The sequence below is a fragment of the Gallinula chloropus genome (assembly GCF_964237585.1).
Source record: "Gallinula chloropus genome assembly, chromosome: 6".
NCBI lineage: Eukaryota > Metazoa > Chordata > Aves > Gruiformes > Rallidae > Gallinula > Gallinula chloropus.
The window spans coordinates 8,493,997-8,512,220 of record NC_140091.1 but is presented as its reverse complement, the minus strand read 5'-3'; the positions used below and the strand labels follow the sequence as shown (position 1 = coordinate 8,512,220).

Here is an 18,224-nt window from a genome sequence, read left to right as displayed (position 1 = left end):
AACACTTCTAAGTGTCCCCTCTCACCCCCTGGGAGACATTTAGACTCCCCTTGGGATCACCTCCTTATGCTCTCCAGTTTGAGAGCCACTGGCCTCAGCTTCAAATCCACATCACCGGCAGATGTTTCAGTTAGCCACACAAGCCAGGAGACACAACTGCCTAGGGATGGTGGCTTTGAGCAGAGATTTCACACGTTCTCCATGTAATGGGAAGATGGTGAAGCTTTACCTGGGATTTCTTACATCAGTGGCACAACACTGTTTGCCCTTTCAGCACTCCCCCATCTCACGTTGCCTCAGTGTACATTTGTTGGAAGCCCAGTCTTCCTAGACTCCCAACCACTTTTCAGTGGAGGACCTCAGTTCCTCCATCTAACAGATGGGTCTTGCCGTGAGCTTCATGCCTGCAGCCTGACAGTAACATTCCTCATACAGACCCCTTTCCTCAAATGATCTGATAGAAGAGCAAAAAACCTAACCATGCAGCGGATGATAAACGGCACACTGAGGAGCGCCTGCCTGCCTCCCAGAAGCTATTTATCAGGCTCTCTTAATGCAAGCTAACAGGGCTAGCACATGCAATTGGCATAAGAGCTTCTGAGCCTGACACTAAAAGGGGAGACATTGCGTGGTGCAGCAGGGGAGCCAGGACTCCCTCATTAGCTCATCCTATGGATTACCCCTTTAAAGAGAGAGTGAGGCTGCTGGAGGAAGGGGAGGCTTTCTCATTTTAACAAATAGCTTTTCATCCACCACAAATGATTTCTGTAAATCTATCAGGCCACTCTTTTTTTTTTTTTCCCCAGAGATGAGACCAAGAGAGAAAAAAAAAATGCTCTGAAATTGATTTACCATCTATAAATAAAAAAAGAATCAATAGTAAAATTTCTAGCTAATTTCCCTCTCCTTCTTTCCTCCTTGGACTATTTATTATCTTAGAAATACTTATCTGGGAAAAAAAAAAAAAGAAACACCATCAGTTCCAGACCCTGACGTGCTCCTCCACCTTGCCCCCCAGACCAGTCCTCCTCTCCTCTCATCGTGTGGAGAGAGACTGGTCCTTCAGATGTGCCTGGCTCCTCTTCTCTGGCTTGCTGCCCACATGGCTGTTACCTTGTCCCCGCTGGGCAGTGGATTTGAAAAGCGGCTGTTTTTCTTTCCTGCCAAAGTAAGAGGAGAGAGACAGAGAGAACAGGTATTGTAAAGTGCTGTGGTGTTTCAGCTGCAGGTAAGCTGCGTGTGGGGTGAGTGCTGAGGAGAAGCCATGTGTTAAGTCTCACCGTGAAGTGCATCTGCAAGGAAGGCTTTGGCAGCTCGAGACAAATTAGAGGTGGTTAAAGACCAGCTGGTCCCATCCTCCTCTGTCCAGAGCAGGGCGAGTCCTTCCAGGAGACTTCAAGGGCTTTCTGCTAGCTCTGAGCTCTCCAAGAGAAGGGCTGCACTGCTTCTCTTTGGGCAACTGCACTTAGCACCAGTTTCTCCTCATTGCAGCCCCCACGCACTTCTGCTTTTATTTGTAGAAGGAGGTTCCAAAATACAGCTTAAAAGAATTGAATAATGTAGGGGCTGATGGGGCATGGGGCTTAGAGAGCTTCCCCTCCCCACTGTCGTCACAGCTGCCACCAGTTCAGCATCTCCTACATCCCCACAGTCCGATCACCAACCTAAGGCACAGTGGTATTTTGAAGAGAGACACCAAGACACAAATAAATCGATGCAGACCCTGGGAGGAGACCCCAGGGGCACGCTGAAGTGTGAACAAGCGCTTTCTCTCTTTCTCTGTATAATCACATTGACATGTTCCTAGACAACGCTGGAGACCCAAACGCAGCAGCAGCAGCTGCAGACCAAATGGAGACTCACACAAAACCTAGGAATGCCAGGCAGTCAATCCGTCCCCTGCCCTGGGGTGGCATCAGCACCCCCATGTCACTGCTGACAGCTGGCTGGCCTGCTCCTAGGGACAGGAACCGGGCCAGAGCCGGATGGGCAGGCAGGGCTGGCTCTCCCCATGCAGCCACTTGGCCAGTCCACCAGCACAGGACCACCAACCATCATTCCTAGTGTCCTCTTTGCAAATGAAGGAAATAATACCATCTGAAAGATGCAAAGAGGATAAAAGCAGATCTTAAACTTCCTTTTTCACAACTGGGTAACACAGAAAAAGGAAATCCCAGTTAGCCAACAGCACTTACAAGTAGGATTTTTAGACACTGGTCTGTTTTAGCAGCCATCCAGGCATCCACTGCGCTGATTTATCATGAGTAACAACAACTGTGTTCACATCAGGTACTCGTGACGTACACCAAATTCTTTGGACGTACAGCAAATTGACAGACAGTCAGATCAAATCGTAACTCTGCCGCATGCTCATCGCACGTACAGCAGTTAATCTTGCAGCCATGCAAACTGCTTTGCAAATTGAAATCTCAGAGGCATAGCAATTACAATACCAAATTTATACCACATCTCTCAGTCAACTAATTGTACATCCAAAAAATCACCACTTGAATAATCTGAATACATTCACCTTTACAGCTAAAAAAAAACCAACCAACCCCAACCCAGTACATGCTTGATCTCAACACAATTTTGAGTTACAGAACCCCATGGGAAAAAAACCCCTCTGATTTCAACAGCAAAATTGCTTCTATCTAAATACAGCAGATGCATAATTCACAGTGAGGTCTCGCATCTCGGTGTTTCCAGCAATGCTCTTTTCACATCTGCAGAATGAGGAGGTTTCTATTGCCCCCTGTAGCACTCAGCCCCTCTGCAGGAGAGCAAGCCCTAGACACGTTTACACCTAAAGTCGTGTACATGTTCACATGTAAACCAAACATATCTGGAGCTTTAATTGTTAGGAAACCTTAGACCTTAAAGGTCTTTAAATGGATTGGCAGGCTCAAAACCTAGGCTAATGTTTTAGATGAGCTGAGCTGTACAAAGTCACTGCCATAAGCACCGCTGCGCCACCGTGGCATTTTGAGCTCTTTCACACACACGTCTTGACTCCTGTGCCCATCCAGCAGAGCAAGTTGAAGGGGGGGAGCGACAGATTTGAATTAGCAGCTTTGCAGCCAGAATATTAAAGAGGGCCAAAATAGACGGGAATTATGTGCTTAAATTGCAAAGGGAGGAGAAAATGAAGTTATCCAAGCCACGTGAGCGGGATCAAAAATGAGTCATCAAGGCTGGAAAATGGCTAACCTCTGATCCCTGACACCCAGAAACCCGGCTGCTGTCGCCTATCTGCTGATCTAATTCTTTTACACTTTCCCCTCCGCGCAGAGGAGACGCGTTTCCATTGCAACTAAACAATCAATGCCTGATTGCTTCAAAGGCTTCGCTCTCAGGGATGCACAATTAACCAGGCCCATGTTTGACACTGCAAGGGGAGTGCAGTATTTTCTGGGAATGTCTGACAAGTCTCAAAACGTAAAAAAACCCCACAAATCAAATGGCCCAGCGGATAATGACAGCCAGTGCCCGGGCAGTTAGGCAATGTTCGTGCTCCAAAGCAAGGCCAATTAGAAGCAATAAAAACAAATCTGAAATGTTAGAGCACAGATCAGAAACCCACCATCATTACCACAGGCTCAATATTTTTATTCTCCCCCTGTGGTCACCAGTGCCTGTTTCCAGAAGGTGAGCACATCCGTGCACTTGCCAGATGACCACCCACCTCTCCCAGCAGATCGTGATTTCTGGGCTGCAGAAACCCCACTAGCTTGGTGCACAGAGAATCCCTGCACTACCTGACAATCCTGCCAGGTCCATACCGGGTGTCTCTATTTTCCTGAATGCAGGGGCTGGCCCATGCTGCTGACAGAGGCATCATCATATTGGAACCTGCTGCGCAGGAGAACGTGCAGATATTGGCACCGACGCCAGGTTGGATGGGGCCCTGAGCAGCCTTGTGTAGATCCAGGCTGGAGGCTGGTGGTCCTGCCTCTGGCAGGGGGGTTCGAACTCTATGATCCTTGGGGTCCCTTCCAACCCAGACCATTCTATGATTCTATCTCTCTCCCTCTGCCACAGAAGGGATCCTGCTACCTGCTGTCCATCCCTTGGTTCCTGCCCTCCTTCTCCAGCTCACACCAGCAAGGCACACCTGCTTCACCAGGGAGACAGTGCATGGGGGCAGGACCACATTATCACACAAGAGAGGGAGAAGTAGCCACAATTACAGGCAACACACACAGCTCAGACCCCAGCCAGCACTGTATGCCCTTAGAGACACAGGAGCAGGAACCTATAGAGAGGATGGGAATAGGTTCTGTCTTGCCTTCCATCCTCCTGCTTCCAGCAGGAGAATAATGGGCTGCACTTACCTGATGAGGTGCCAGCAGAAAACGACCATCTCTTGAGCTTGTCCAAGTTAGCCCCATGATATTGGGATGAATGCTATATACATCGGATGCTTGCCATGTCCAACCACCCTACACATAGCAGCTGTCTCTGCTATGAAATATGAAATAGCAGAGATGCTGTAAAGCTGCTTACTGAGCCTGGGCTTCCTCAGAGCAACATGCCCAAGGCAGGGAAAGGAAAGCAGGTGGGGATCTCCAGGTGTATCTATGTGACAAAGCCTGTGAGAGCTAATCCAAATACATTTAGGGTGTAAATGTAAAGCTGATTAGCGAAACTCAGTGAGCTCCTATGTGGATATGCTCCTTCAGAGTTAAAGTAGCCATAATTCAATTTACTCATTTAGCTCATTTCCAAAAGTAAATTAAGGTAAAGTAAATGAAATTAAATCAGCTGACAGCACCTTCATTTTGAAAGGGATTGTTAACATGGACCCAATCTACTTCATACAGTAATGCAGCTTATTTTCTCCTGCTGGGCCCCCCAGGCTAGTCCTGAAGTATATTTACACAGACTTTGCTCAGGTGCTGTCTGAAAGTGGGACCACGCTGGAGGTGTATTTGGCTGTTTGCATGCGCTGTAGTGTGTGCATGCTTAAATCCAGGGAAATATCCTTCCAGCCGGCATTCCGGTTCCCAAACGCCTGACAAGGTAATTGTTGCAATGTGGTGTTTTGGTGAGCCCTGTGCTGGGAGCTGGCCAAGCACCATAAATCCCCCCCCCCCAACTCTGCAAATGGATCCTTTTCATTGAACCCACGCACATGTGTCACCGCTTAAAACCCAAAAGGTTTTCTTTAACGACAGGTACAATATCAAGAGCTGCAGAAAACGTGCAGCCACGTGTGGGTGGGAGCTGACAGATTATAATTACCAGTAGAGAAGGGGGGAAAAAACAAAAATTAATTTCGGAGGCAAAACATATAATTTGTCTTCAAACCGTAGTACTGCTCCCATTACTAATGCCATTTACAGCCCTGGGAATCAAACCAAAGTTGTTTTGATTCCTCAGCAGTTTGGATTTTAAAAGATTTTTCCTTTTAAAGGAGCACTGCCCAATGTGGGAGGATAAAGCAGGGGGGGGTTTAGACACTCTTCATGAGCTTTGCACGGCTTCAGCAGGTAGGGAGCCAAGTAAGACAATCTGCGGGCTCTGGCTGCAAGGTGATGTTTCTGTGCTCCTGGTAGGATCATGCAGCACTGCAGCCCTGACTGACCCTGCCAATAATATAAGGAATATTTTAAAATACAGTCTGGTTCCGCTTGTCCCTACAAAATCAACACAGCTGTAGGGCTCGCACGGACCAGGTCCTGGTAAGATCTCTGAGACAGGTTGCAGTCCTCCCTCCAAAGACGCTGGGATGGCGATGCAGAATTTTGCAGCTGACTCTCATTTTCTCTACCATCATTTAGTTTCCTCCTTTCTCTATGATCAGTAAGTGGCTTTGCTGCCCTTTATCTGGAGCAGCACTGGAGGATGGGGAACAAATCATTTACTTTGCTTTGTCTGCACATTTCAAGAGACTTTGACAGGACTGTTTATGATACTGGCACCTTTTTGGTGCCTCAGGACTTCAAGGGAGTCCCTTCACCTCCTCAGAGGTGTAGAAGGGCAAGGTGCTGATGTTAGAAGTAGCCTGGGAAGGTGAAGAGCTTGTGTATATCCTCTGTGGGCAAGGGGGATGGCCATACCTGCAGATGGCTTCACAATTGTTCTGGGAAACTTCTCCTTGAAGACCCAAGTCAGTTTTACTTTGTGATACTTAAAAATTTAGGGAAAATAGGACACTGAACCTGCTACTATTAGCAACAGTAGCCCCGCAGTGTGGCTGAAGTGTGCTGCTGATCTGAGCTGCCTCCGTGCCCATGTCAGAGAACTTGTAGATGTGTGGGCTGCACGGATGTTTTGCTCAACCCAGTTTGCTAAGTGGGCTGTATTTGCTTACAGTAACACATGCCTATGCCCTGTCACCACAGCCCAAGGAATGAATGGCTCAAAGATGGCCAGCAACATCTCCTTCCATGTGAGAGAAGTCCTGAGGAAAAAAGAAAAGGTGCCAGATTTTCCTTTCTCTCACCTTTGCAGCGTTGCAGTGCTCCTGTGCCCTGGAAGCTGAGGAGTATTTCGGGTATCAGATGCACTGAGATCAAATCTGGTTGAGAGCATTGCTGCCCTGACAAAATTTATAACTCTTGCTACAACATCCAGGTTGGTTTTGTTTTTTTTCTAGTTTTTAGACTCTGCTCTCCTCTTAACCACTGAGAATGGTGGGGGAAAAGATGAAAAGACGGTGATTTAAGTTTAGGAGAAGTGAGCTGGGAATGACAGCAAGCAGGGTCCCTAGAGAATGACAAGAAGCAGCTGTCTACATAAAGCAGATAGGTGACTTCACTCCCAGCTTGCTTCACTCCCAGTTGTCATCTCAGTCATGGCCAGGTCACAGAAAGCACTACCAGATGTAGCTGAAACCTCAAAAATCCTGAAGACAGATCTTAAAAGTACAGAGAGGAGCCCCACGCCTAATGAGACAGAAGGACCTACACACAGCATGTGCCAGAAAGCACCAAACCCCTGGGCTGGCAGCACTCTCAGCCCGTAAGACCACACATTCTCTGGACCCAGCTCTTCAGTGTCAAGATGGGGCTCAAAACTTGAAAGACTTGAGTTGTCCTGGTAGAAATGCCTCCCATCAGACTGTGCCCATACACAAGAAAACGTTCCCCAGCTCCACCCATGAAAGGATGGCAGTGCCCGTCACCTCTGAGGATGACGGGCCGGTCCCGTGGGCCTATCCAGCCTGTTGGATATGCAGCTGTGAACTCATACATCATTGTTAAGGCTGCAAAGTCAAGCAGCAAAAGAAGGAATTGCCAGAATAAAGGCTGTCAGAGCAATTTTAATTCAACCTCCTGGCAGATACGCTTTCTGATGCGGTCTTTAATTACCTCATCACAGCCTAGTTTTTTTCCAACAAGATTGTTTCTTCATTCAGGGCACAATGGACAGATGGCAATTAATGAAGGGCCAGTCAATATTTTGTTCTGTCCTTTGTGCAGTGTGAAGCCCCAGGCATTATTTGCTGCCTGCCATCATATCCCTGTGCTTAGAATTATTCATCGTCTCCTGGACTTTTCTCTCCCAGGTATCAGTGCAGTGACTGAGAGCATCCCACACCAGAAGGAATGTCTCTCTCAGCACCCACTAACACAGCCTGGGTGGGATTATGCAGGGAGCAGGACTCTGCTGTGCAGCCAGTGAGCCAGGTGTGAAAGGGCAGAGCAACACTGACATAGGCAAAGGACTGGGCTTGGGGCAGTGCAAGGTGATTGGCATTTGCAAATTTTTTGTGAAAAATTCGTTTTTCCTACCTTAGCCATTCTCTGTAGCAGCCACACTCTGCTTTCTCCTCAGCTCTTACGGACTTTTTGCCTTTTACCAAAGATTTCAGTGGAGGACATTTCTCACTTCTGACCTGAGCAATCTTAACCTTTACTGTGGCACAAGTGAAAGGAGGTGAGTGCAGGACAGACACAGTGGGAGGGAAAGGTCCTTGTGCCACTGGCAGCATCAAAGGGAGCCCCACTCAAATACTTCCCAGTGAGGGCAGTGGGAGCAGATTGCACTGGTCACTAAGCAGTTTAAATAAGGACAGTAACAAGAGGAGAGGAAGGGCAGGAACCTTCATAGCCACCCAACAGCCCATTTCTGCACCGTGCACTCCTGCTCTGTGCCCACTTAACCCAAACTTGGAGAGACAGAGCCTCTCTGAAGCACATGTAAGTGGCAGTGCTCTCCTCTCCAGCAGCTTCTCTAGGCAGCACAGAGGTCTCTTTTACTCTGTTAGAAATTCATAGGTCTACTGTCTTGTTCCCTCCAGAAAATGCCCAGCATTTTCAGTAAAGCTTTTAATTCATTAGCTCACACAGGAAAATATTCTAACCTTCCTGCCCTCTCCAGCTGAGTCAGTGATGCTTTCCTATTTTACCACAGACATGTCACCTTCAGAAAGATAATTGCTTAGTATGCTGATAACAACAGACAGTGTCACAGAATCACAGAATGGCCTGTGACCACCTAGTTCCACCCCCCTGCCATGGGCAGGGACACCCTCCACTAGCCCAGGCTGCCCAAAGCCCCATCCAACCTGGCCTTGAACCCTGCCAGGGATCCAGGGGCATCACAGCTGCTCTGGGCAGCCTGTGCCAGAGCCTCAGCACCCTCACAGAGAAGAGTCCCACAGCTGGATGAATTACTCTGGGTGTGGTCCCATGAGAACGGAGTAGTTATTGTTCTGAACCAGGCATTAGTTTAGTATCATGGGATCTTCCCACAACAGGACTGCAGGAAATATTGGGGTTACTGTTTGAAACCAGTCCTGACCTTCCCTTGCAGTCTGTGGGAAACACTGCATGGCCACAGGGTTAGGCTCCTGGGGGATCAGGGTGAGGGCTGGAGGAAGTTCAGCAAGAGGGAAGGAGCTGACGGGTCCCGTGAGGGACTGGATGAGCTGTTGTGGGAGGGAAGGTGCACAGGAGAATAACCTGTGAGGTTTGCCTAGAGGTTCCCTGAGCTGCAGAGGGAGCAGAAGCCTCTAAGCTTGATTTCTATGGCCTGCAACTGTGAGACTCCTCTCACTGGTGAGGACAAGTTGGGAGGGAACAAGATTGCCCAGTGCAGAGTTGGGTGCACCCAAGCTCGCCCCAACCCTTCAGAGACCACCAGCACAACAATGCATTCAAGATTCATTTCCAGCAACCAACCACACCAGGCCAAAACATAATGTTCCTACTGCCCCCCACCTCCCCAGCAGACTCAGCAATGTGAGTGCTCCAGCTCCAGCCTAAGTTTCATGGTGGCCTCTGGGGAAGCCAGCGGAGCCTGACTCCTTGGGAGGGTGGTGGGCACAGTTCCACCATGAGAAATGATGTCACCATCTACAGGTGACATTTGTCCCAGGGGCTTCTGTAGATGAGGGCTACCACCCAGCTAGATTCACTTACAGGTACACAGGCACCTTACAGCCATTTGTCTTTCCCTCTTGGAATAAGCTGCACAAGCAGAAGGGGCAGGAGAGGTAACCTAGCCCCAGCCTTAATCTTGGTTCTCTAGCAAGAGCTGCTGCTTCAGTTCTTGCCTCTTGCTCCAGATGATCCCAACAGAATTGCCCACATTGCCTTTGCTCTCGGATGGCTGTTGTCATCCTGACCATGTGGACTAAACTCTGGAAGGGCACCTGAATCTGGGTACCAGTCATATTTCCAACTCCCAGGACCACCTCTCCCTTTCTGTCCCTCAGTTTCCTTCTCTGCAACACGGTGATACCGACATAAACATTTCCTTAAGACCCTTCAGTCGGATGTGCTCTGGAAGTGTTGCAGGCTGGTGTTATTTCCAGGGCTATCATTATAACACATTTTGGCTGCACTAATTCCCTCCAACAGAAATCGTTCTGCCTGGAGTAGGCTGGGACAAAGCAGCCAATTAGTTGTCCCTTACACGTTTATTAACTCTGCAGCTTTCTTTCAATGGAATCTGGTAATGCTTTAATATATTTTCATAAACTGTGGGCACAACATGTCCTGTTTCAAGCTAATAACCATGCCATATAATTAGTCCTGATTACACAGATATTTAGTATCATTTTACATATTCCAATCCTTTCCTAGTGCCACTGCCTAGCCAAAGCGCATTTAAAGCCACAGCCCTTCTGTTTCCCAGCAGTTTGCAAGATTTTCTTTTGGACAGGTTTGCAGTTAACATGACAGCTTCAAAGGACAATTTCATTTCATTGATGTACATTACATATATATATATATATATACACCGGCTCTGATCAAATGCCAGGTGACAAAGTCCAGGATACAAATAGAAGGCATTTGTCTACTTACTGGGAGAAGCTGGTATTTGAAAGCTGTCAGGAAATCAGCAACGTGAATCTTTAAAAAAAAAATCTATTCCTTGAACTCCTGTGGGCTTTGGGCTGAACATTTACTGTATTTAGGATTTTACCATGAGGTAGCACTCCCCAAACAAAAGACCCTTCACCCCATTAGACTCAGGTGGGGGAACAAGAAAGATTTGCTCTCTGCAACCAGATGATAGATGTGTATCTTTCCCTGCTGGCGTGGCTGTCTCTATAGAAATGGACATGGATATTTGATGAGATTAAAATGCTTCAGTTACCACCATCAGTGGTTCTTTAATTTAAAATGAAGAAAGCAAACAAACATTCCTTTTGATGAGGTAACCGAATGATGCTATGGAAAAGCACTTTGCTGTCAGGTGGTAATTAGGTTCAGTAATAGTTGTGGGTTTTTTAGCCTTGGAGGCTATGGCCTCTGGGAGTCTGAGAGAAACGATACATTCAATTTCCGGAGGAGAGGAAGATGCTGGATGCTTTTCTCTGCTAACCCCGCAGGTCTCTGCAGATAAGAGCGTTCAGAACTGCAGCGCTGACAATCCTCCTTGAGCCAGCCTAAACTGTTGTGTCAAGATCATGAGCAGAGAAAGGGAGATGGACTCAAAGCAGGGCATTTAAACACCGAACCCGGTCAGGCTGTCTCTGACCACATATATAAGGAACTGCCAGAGTGGCTGCCCTGAGAGGATTTTTAAAGGCTGCAGAAGGAACTCCAGCAATTGCTCTATGGTCTGGACTGATATTTGTAACATCCATCTTATGCATCACTAGAAAATCTTCAGCAGGAAAGTGCTCCTTTGCAAACAAGCAACTGTGCCCACCAGTACTTTTTTTTACAGGGGGAAAAAAGCAGGGAGAAGGGAGTGAATTTCAAGGCTCAGCTGCCTCCCTGCTAATTTGGAATTGGCTTTTCCTCTGCAAAATATAAATTATATTTGGGTGTGCTATTAAGAGTTGAAACCCAAATGAAACACTCCAAGTGGCCCAAATGCATTTAATTGGAAGTTTTGAGTTTGGAGGCGTTATTGCTGTTTTCTCACAACAGAGGCGAATTCTCAATCTGGTGTTTCCCATGAAACAGGAGCTTTGGTACCCACTCTGCTCCCTTCCTCGCATTATTACGCGGCTTTGGCTGTTCAAGAAATGATAGTTCTCATCCAACAGTTCAGTGGTATCTCCCTTGCTCCTTACACAAATCAAGAGACACCAAAAGGACCCACCTGGCCAACACTGGACACAGGGCCAGCAGCACTGCAGGGATCCAAGGTTGGGCATTTCAAACCCTCTGTTGTCACTTTTACACACTGCTCACCAGTGCCTTACTTCATGTCCAAAAAGTCTTCCTTTTGAAGAAAAAGCTGCTGAACTGATTGTAAAGCTGGAGTAAGGACTTACGGTGAGAGGGGGATGCCAGGTAGATGGTCCCAGTTGAACTGGCAGAAGAAAGCTGACACCTGGCTGCCAGCACTGCAGCAGGTCCAAGGCAAGGCAGAGAATCTGCCTTTAGTACAGGCTTACCAGTAATTTCCTGAAGCACTGAAAAAGTTTTCACTTCCAGAATTAAAACTTTTCAAAATAAAGTGGGTCTGACTCTCCTCTCACTCTCAGGAGATAAATGAAGGGTAAGTCCATTAAAGATACTGGTGTGAGATTGGTGTGCAGCAGACAGAACTCAGGAAAGATATCGATATCTCCAAAATCCCCTGAATATTTTTCAGACATAAACCAGGTATCTTTCCTGATCATAAATGCTTTATTTCCGAATGGAATTTCAATAAAATAAGCACAGTTAGACTAGCACGCTTATTATAAAGCCATAATGCAGTAGCCCTGAAGTTCAGTCATGAAAGGTATTAAAAAAAGAGCTCTGCTAAAGCAAGAGAAATTGCTTTCTGACCTACCGAGTTGTAGGAGTAGGTGCTAGTGGTCTCTCCACCAAGGAGTTCAGCCTGTAGTAATCCAAGAACGTCCTGGCCACATTTCTTCCAAGCTTCATATCTGTGAGGTTTTAATTAAGGAACATTTGGGGGAAATAATTTAAAATAATAATAATAATAATAAACCCCCCAGAGTCTAAAGGTAAATTGCTGCTGTTTGATGCATGAGCAAGTTTTACATTAACCATCCCACAGTTCTCAGGCTTCAGGCAAAATTACTTACGTAAGCAGATAAAGTGGGGGTCATCTTGTTTGCTTCTTGTTTTCTCAGGCAGATGCTGCATAAAACCACAGACTGGAGGAAATAATCTCCCTTCCTCCCCCCCATGCCTGGTTGCAGATCCCTGTGGTGGTCATGAAGTAATATGCTAGACAAAAAGGGCCCTTGCAATTTCCACATTCAGGGAAAATAATTACCTAAAAATGCTTAGATACAGGCAGTATTTCTGTGCTTGTATCCAGGAAACAAGGTCAACATGTCATGGTATGAACCATCCATGAACCAGCGTACAAACTCAAAGTTGGGATTAAAGGTATAGCCCTCCAAATCTTTAGCACTGACCTCCACACTGTCCTGGGAGAATACACACTGTTGTATTCAGGACCTGAAATGGTACTTTTAGCACTGAACTAGAACAATAGATTACCTTAAGGAGGTCAACAATAACTCCAGGAGCTCTTCTCCCCTCACTAGCTATGATTCCACCTTCAGCTGACCTTAAACCCAACAGTAGGCATCAGAGCTGTCACAGAGACCTCGCAGGCACACGGACTGGGCCTTCCTGAAAACTCAGTTGCCTAAAAAGAAGCTGAATAACATGTGAGTCCATTGAAATGCATTGAAAAATAATATCCTAGACAACATATCCATGGGGTGACTCTCCTGCCAGTTTGAAATATCAGCACTAAAGCTGCCCAGTACAGAGCAGTGCCTGCTTATCATCTACAGGGACAATGGGAGAAATGCAGCCCATGCCATTTTTCATAGCTGCCTTATGGGGGCTGAGGGCTCCTTTATTTGCCTGTTTTGAACCGATGCCTACCTACACTACAGTAACCACATACTTCTCCAGAGCACGGTCCCAAATGGTCATTGTAAGGGCCATCTCAGGACTGCTGATGCAGTAGCTGAGGTGGGTATCTAAACACAGCTCTGCATCCCACCCCCAGCAGGAAAATAAACCCTCACTGGATTGTTTTGTGTGTGTGTGCGCGTTCATGTTCTGCTTTATCAATAGCTATCTGCTGATGTTTCCATTAGAGGAAAATTCCAGAAGTGCAGTGTCCCAGGGGCTTCCAGCAGCGTCTGAGAAGACGTTAGCTTCTAAATGAAGCTTTTATTACCCGCCCACTTACATTAGACACATCAAAACAAGTGAGCATGAGACATCAGGTTCAGGCATCACTGTGAGATCTCTGTTTATCGTGTATTTATTTATTTATTTATTTATTTAAAGAGGCCAATCTGATGTGACTCGGTCTTTAGATGTAGCACTGTAAAATGCCAGCCACTAGCTCTGCTAGCACTGCCATCAAGCCCAGTTCTAGTGGCTGAGGATGACTGCCCACACTGCTTTTCTCTCCAGCGATCTGGTCCCACTTTCCCAGTTCCCACTGCTGTCCCTGAGGACGGCTACATGGACACACCCTTTCTTTTTCAGGGTCTATCCTGATACACTCACTAACATCCTAATGTCGTATAGGCTGTGGGCACCTGTATTCTTCTGCCCACCAGTACAGCACGTCCCGAACAGCTGGTGCTCACGGCTGTTGTCTGCATGGACAGGGACTGTCGGTTGTCTGAAACAGCACCGGCTGTTCCATGGCTGCTGCAGTGCCCAGCGAGCTCTCCTGCAGGCTGCCAGCGCTGCCAGACTCATGGTACGTGCATGAAAGTGCAGAAAAGTTGGAGACAGCTTAAAAGTTTCAAGGGAGGGCAGCGTTGCTTTGAAGGGCTTTTGTGATTGTTACTGGAATTTGGGGATGGCTGGGGGTAAGGCTGGTTTCTGCAGATGTAAACTGAAAGCCGCAGCAAAGGTTAGGAGTTCAAAGTAGTTTGTGGAAACGAGAAAGAAGGGGAGAGGGCTGTCAAACATTTAAAGGATTGAGAAGACTAACATGGCTTGATCTTGTAGTTTCTTTCATTTACTCAGCACTTTAAAGACATAAAGTGGTAATTGGACTCAATAAAGTCTCTAGGACATTTTGTCAGTGCCAATCTGAGCAGGCTCCTCTGCCAGAAATGGCCCTGCTGCCCTTTTCTTTGTGTCTGTACCTTGCTTGTGTTTGCACGGTGGGAAAGAGCTGACCTGCTGTCCTGGGGGAGGAAGCCCGTAGATGAGAATGGGTGCAGCAAGGAAGTTGCTACACAAGGTCCTACATGGTCCCTTACAACTCTGCCTTAACCCTGACCCGGAGGAATCCAGTTCTACCACTTTCAGTCTCAGGATCAACTTTGTAAAGGTAAGGACAGTTAACCACTGAAGTAACCTGCTTTAGCACATCTGGAAAGCTCCAGAATGGAGGTCTTCAGGAATGGATTAAACTCACAGCAAACAACAATGGTTTAGGTCTAACTGGTCCTGCCTGGGGTTCAGAAAAGGAAGTACAGAAGTGCTTGTTTCCTGCAGTTCTTAACACGTAGAAAATCTTAAGATGCCATCCCCACAGACCTCCTGTTGGCTAAGACTAGTGAGAAAAGCAAAGGCATTTTGCAGAGCATGGACACACAGACAGACACTGTGACCAAACTGGAAATTCAAACCCGTGCCATGTGCAGCCACTGAAAAGTCACAGAATGGGACAGTCAGCATTTAAGGAGAGAGACTTGAACTGACATGGGGTGAAAAACATGTATGTTCTAACACAGCCTCTCAGGCTGTCCTACCCCCACTGCTCTGCCTGCCGCCTCTGCAAAGGATGAGCGGTTTCTGCCATGGGAATCAGGCTCCTGATACATAAAACCAGGCACAGCAGTAACAATCTCTCCCGGTGACTGCCCAGCCTGGCTGAGAAACGGCCTGACTCAGCCAGCAAGTGCAGGCGACACACATCTGCAGAACTAATGGAGACAAACAAATCAAAACAGTAACATCTGCATTTATTTCAGGTGCATGGAAGACCCAGACTCCACTTTGGCCTACAGTATATCACCAGGGCATAAATAACTGCAACTACAAGCAGACCCTACTTCTGCTGGGTGGTTTGTCTGTTCCCTAACAGTCACCCTTTCTGCAATCCCACATGCTGGGCTTCTGCCCACAGGAACTCCCTGCCTAGCTTGAACTGTGCTCAATAGAAGGCCATTTCCCATCAATTCCCATCACAGGAACTCAGCTCGTATGTGACAGTAGAGATCCATTTGGGAGAGCCACAATGAAAGCATCTGGGTGAATCTTCACCTTTGCTAGCGTCTGCGATTCCCTCTCCTCTCCCTTTCTCCTCCATACACTCCGTATTTCTACCTGGAAGTGGAAAGCAGTATCCCCAAGGCTTCTCCTGGAAACACTGTTCTCACAGCATTCACGCTTCGGATGGCATCAGTGGTTTTGGGGAGGTTTCAGGACAGTCTGTTTACACACAACTCTGCCAAATTTCACGGGCGTTAGGAAATACAAGAATCATGCCAGGCTCTCTGCAAAATCCCCCCTGTGCTTACAATCCCTACCATGCCTCAAAGTTTCCAGCCCTGGTAAGAAAAGAGGGCAGAGGAGTGGGAGACCTCATAAGCCATTACTAGTTTTCAACGGAGAAGATTCATCGATCCTACTGTGAACAGCCTGCTTCAGCTGGAGCCTCTATAAGCACACACAGCCTTGTTCTGTCTGTGCATGGAGGCAATAAAAGTCTCAATTTGGAAACCAGTTAGCAGTACAAGTCATTAGGGGAGGTACTAAATGTTGCTGCTTTAATAGCTCACTGATCATTTAATAATGGCACTGCTGCAGAGCATGGTGGCACCATTCGCTCGCTTTTGTTTTGCTTTTTGAAATTCAGGGTCATTCCACTCTCAAGTGAGTGGATTATCTCTCTTTCCCCCTCTTGCCAGACACTGCAAACTGCTTTAAATAATTAGAAAAAGGATGGCTCCTTCAAGTTCACCATCTCATTTTCATAAGGTCCAGTGTCATTGCTTCAGAACAGGAAGAGAAGCCGTGGTGATGGTAAGGATTTGACAAGGGCAAAACATTTAGCAGCCCCCACTCATCTTTGATAAGTCCTGTGGGGTCTCTGCCAAGCAGATTGGATCTCTGTTTTTATGTCTCATCTAGAGGACAGCACCTCCATCAATTTGAAACACTGTGCCGGGTTATTAGCTTATGGAATTTGTCCAAGTTTAGTCCTAAGCAGGATTTGAAATCGTGACCATTGAATCCAGAGGCACCACTGACTAGACCCACGCAAGTCTCTTGTGTCAGACAAACAGCTTTAAGTTATCCTAAAGACAGGCAGAAGGGAAGAATAAAAATAGGGAAGGGAGAATGAGGGGAAGGAAAATGGGATACAAAGAGAAAGATGAATCTCTTTAATAACTCAAATTAAAAACCAGAATAAACTCTTTGTTCTACAGAACTGAATTCTACAGCAAATCTCAGTCCACCACCACAACAACAATCATGTTATTTATGAAAAGAGGGTTATTTTGTGCGGGAGAGTCCCAGATGACTGTGGTCAGCTAGCATACTGTCAGCTTCACACAGTCTCCAGAGAAATATGGATAAGGTTTTCTCATCTGTTTATAACAGCTTCCATCAATGGATCAACCCCCTTCCTGACTTGAACAAGAGCTCTAATAGAAAATGGCATTATACTGCTTTACACTGCCATGTTATATCATGCCCAGCCTAATCAGAACTAGTCCTCTCTTCTAGCAGAGCTGTTTTCACCAGTTACTTGGTTTGTTTCACAGAGCTGACACTGTTCTCTAACAGATGCTGCCCATGTCATGTCTAACTGGGGGTCCCACTTCAAGCAAAGTGTAACTGGGGCAATATAGAGACTTTGCAGGGTGGGGAGAGAGGGGCTATTCTATGGCTTTTCACCAGCAGTTAACACAGTGCATGCCTGTGTGGTGATGATGCATCCTTCCCTGACACTGTCACTCATGGGAAACAAGGCTCACAATGTGTAGTGTATCTGGTCACGTGTTTCAAAATTGTCATCAAAGGAGGAAGCTTCTAAAAGGGACTGTGGGGAGGGGATAGGACTCACCCGCCCCTCCCTGTGACCTTCAAGGGAGCAGGACCTTGCCAGGCAAGCGCTAAAGCTTCAGGCTGTGGGCTCTGCACATGGACATGCTTTGTCTGACAGTTTCAGTGAGAATGGGGCTTTCTAGACCCCAGTGTAAGAACCAGGCTCAATGTGGGAACTACTGGTGACACCCTCTCATGGTATTCAGCAGGTTAGGTTAGAGAAATGCTTTCAACCTGCCCAGCCTTAAAACCATCAATGCCCTGAATGCAGCCAGCCTGGAAACAGCCAAGGGACTTTCCCCAAGGAGAGGATTTCCACTCCCAACAGCCTCAGTTCCTGATCCCTGGTGGGACAAACGCTTTTGGGAAACGAAACGTGAAAGCAGTGACAAGTCCTCATCTGTATTCCTCTTGGGTGTTATCAGGAAAGGAACCAGGCAGAAAGATCCCTGGCTGACTGTTTCAGGCTTTCAGGCTCTTTTCCTGAAATGCTTGATTGTGGTGGAAGAAATTACGAAGATGGAAGTTGTGCACTCTTCTCCCTGAGTAATCAGAGGCCTGTAATTTTCCCTCCTCCTCTGAAAGAGGAGGTTGGAGAATAGGTATCTTGGAGAGCAGTGTTTTATTTCTGCCAGAGGGACTGTGCTGCAAGGACCGCGCTGTATTTCCCTTGAACTCATTTCAGTATCACTTGTCACTTCGGCCCTTCTAGGGAACTAAACTGAAACAGGCAGATCCTGGCTAGCACCTGGACATGGGCAGCAGAGGGATCTCGAGGCAGAGAGAGAATGCTGTACAGGAGCC

At 47.1% G+C, this 18,224-nt stretch overlaps 1 protein-coding gene across 1 annotated transcript in view; it reads right to left on the bottom strand.

Annotated features, from left to right (window-relative positions):
* Nucleotides 1–1,036: 1,036 nt before the first annotated feature.
* The window catches only part of LOC311193423 (BEN domain-containing protein 5), a gene marked incomplete at both ends in the record, with an annotated part of 931,749 nt that continues 914,561 nt past the window's right edge, over nt 1,037–18,224 (bottom strand). The window contains 2 exons of the mRNA XM_084266248.1: nt 1,037–1,160; nt 12,193–12,289. Coding sequence (XP_084122374.1) covers nt 1,037–1,160; nt 12,193–12,289 — 221 coding nt within the window. The remainder of the gene's footprint in view (nt 1,161–12,192; nt 12,290–18,224) is intronic.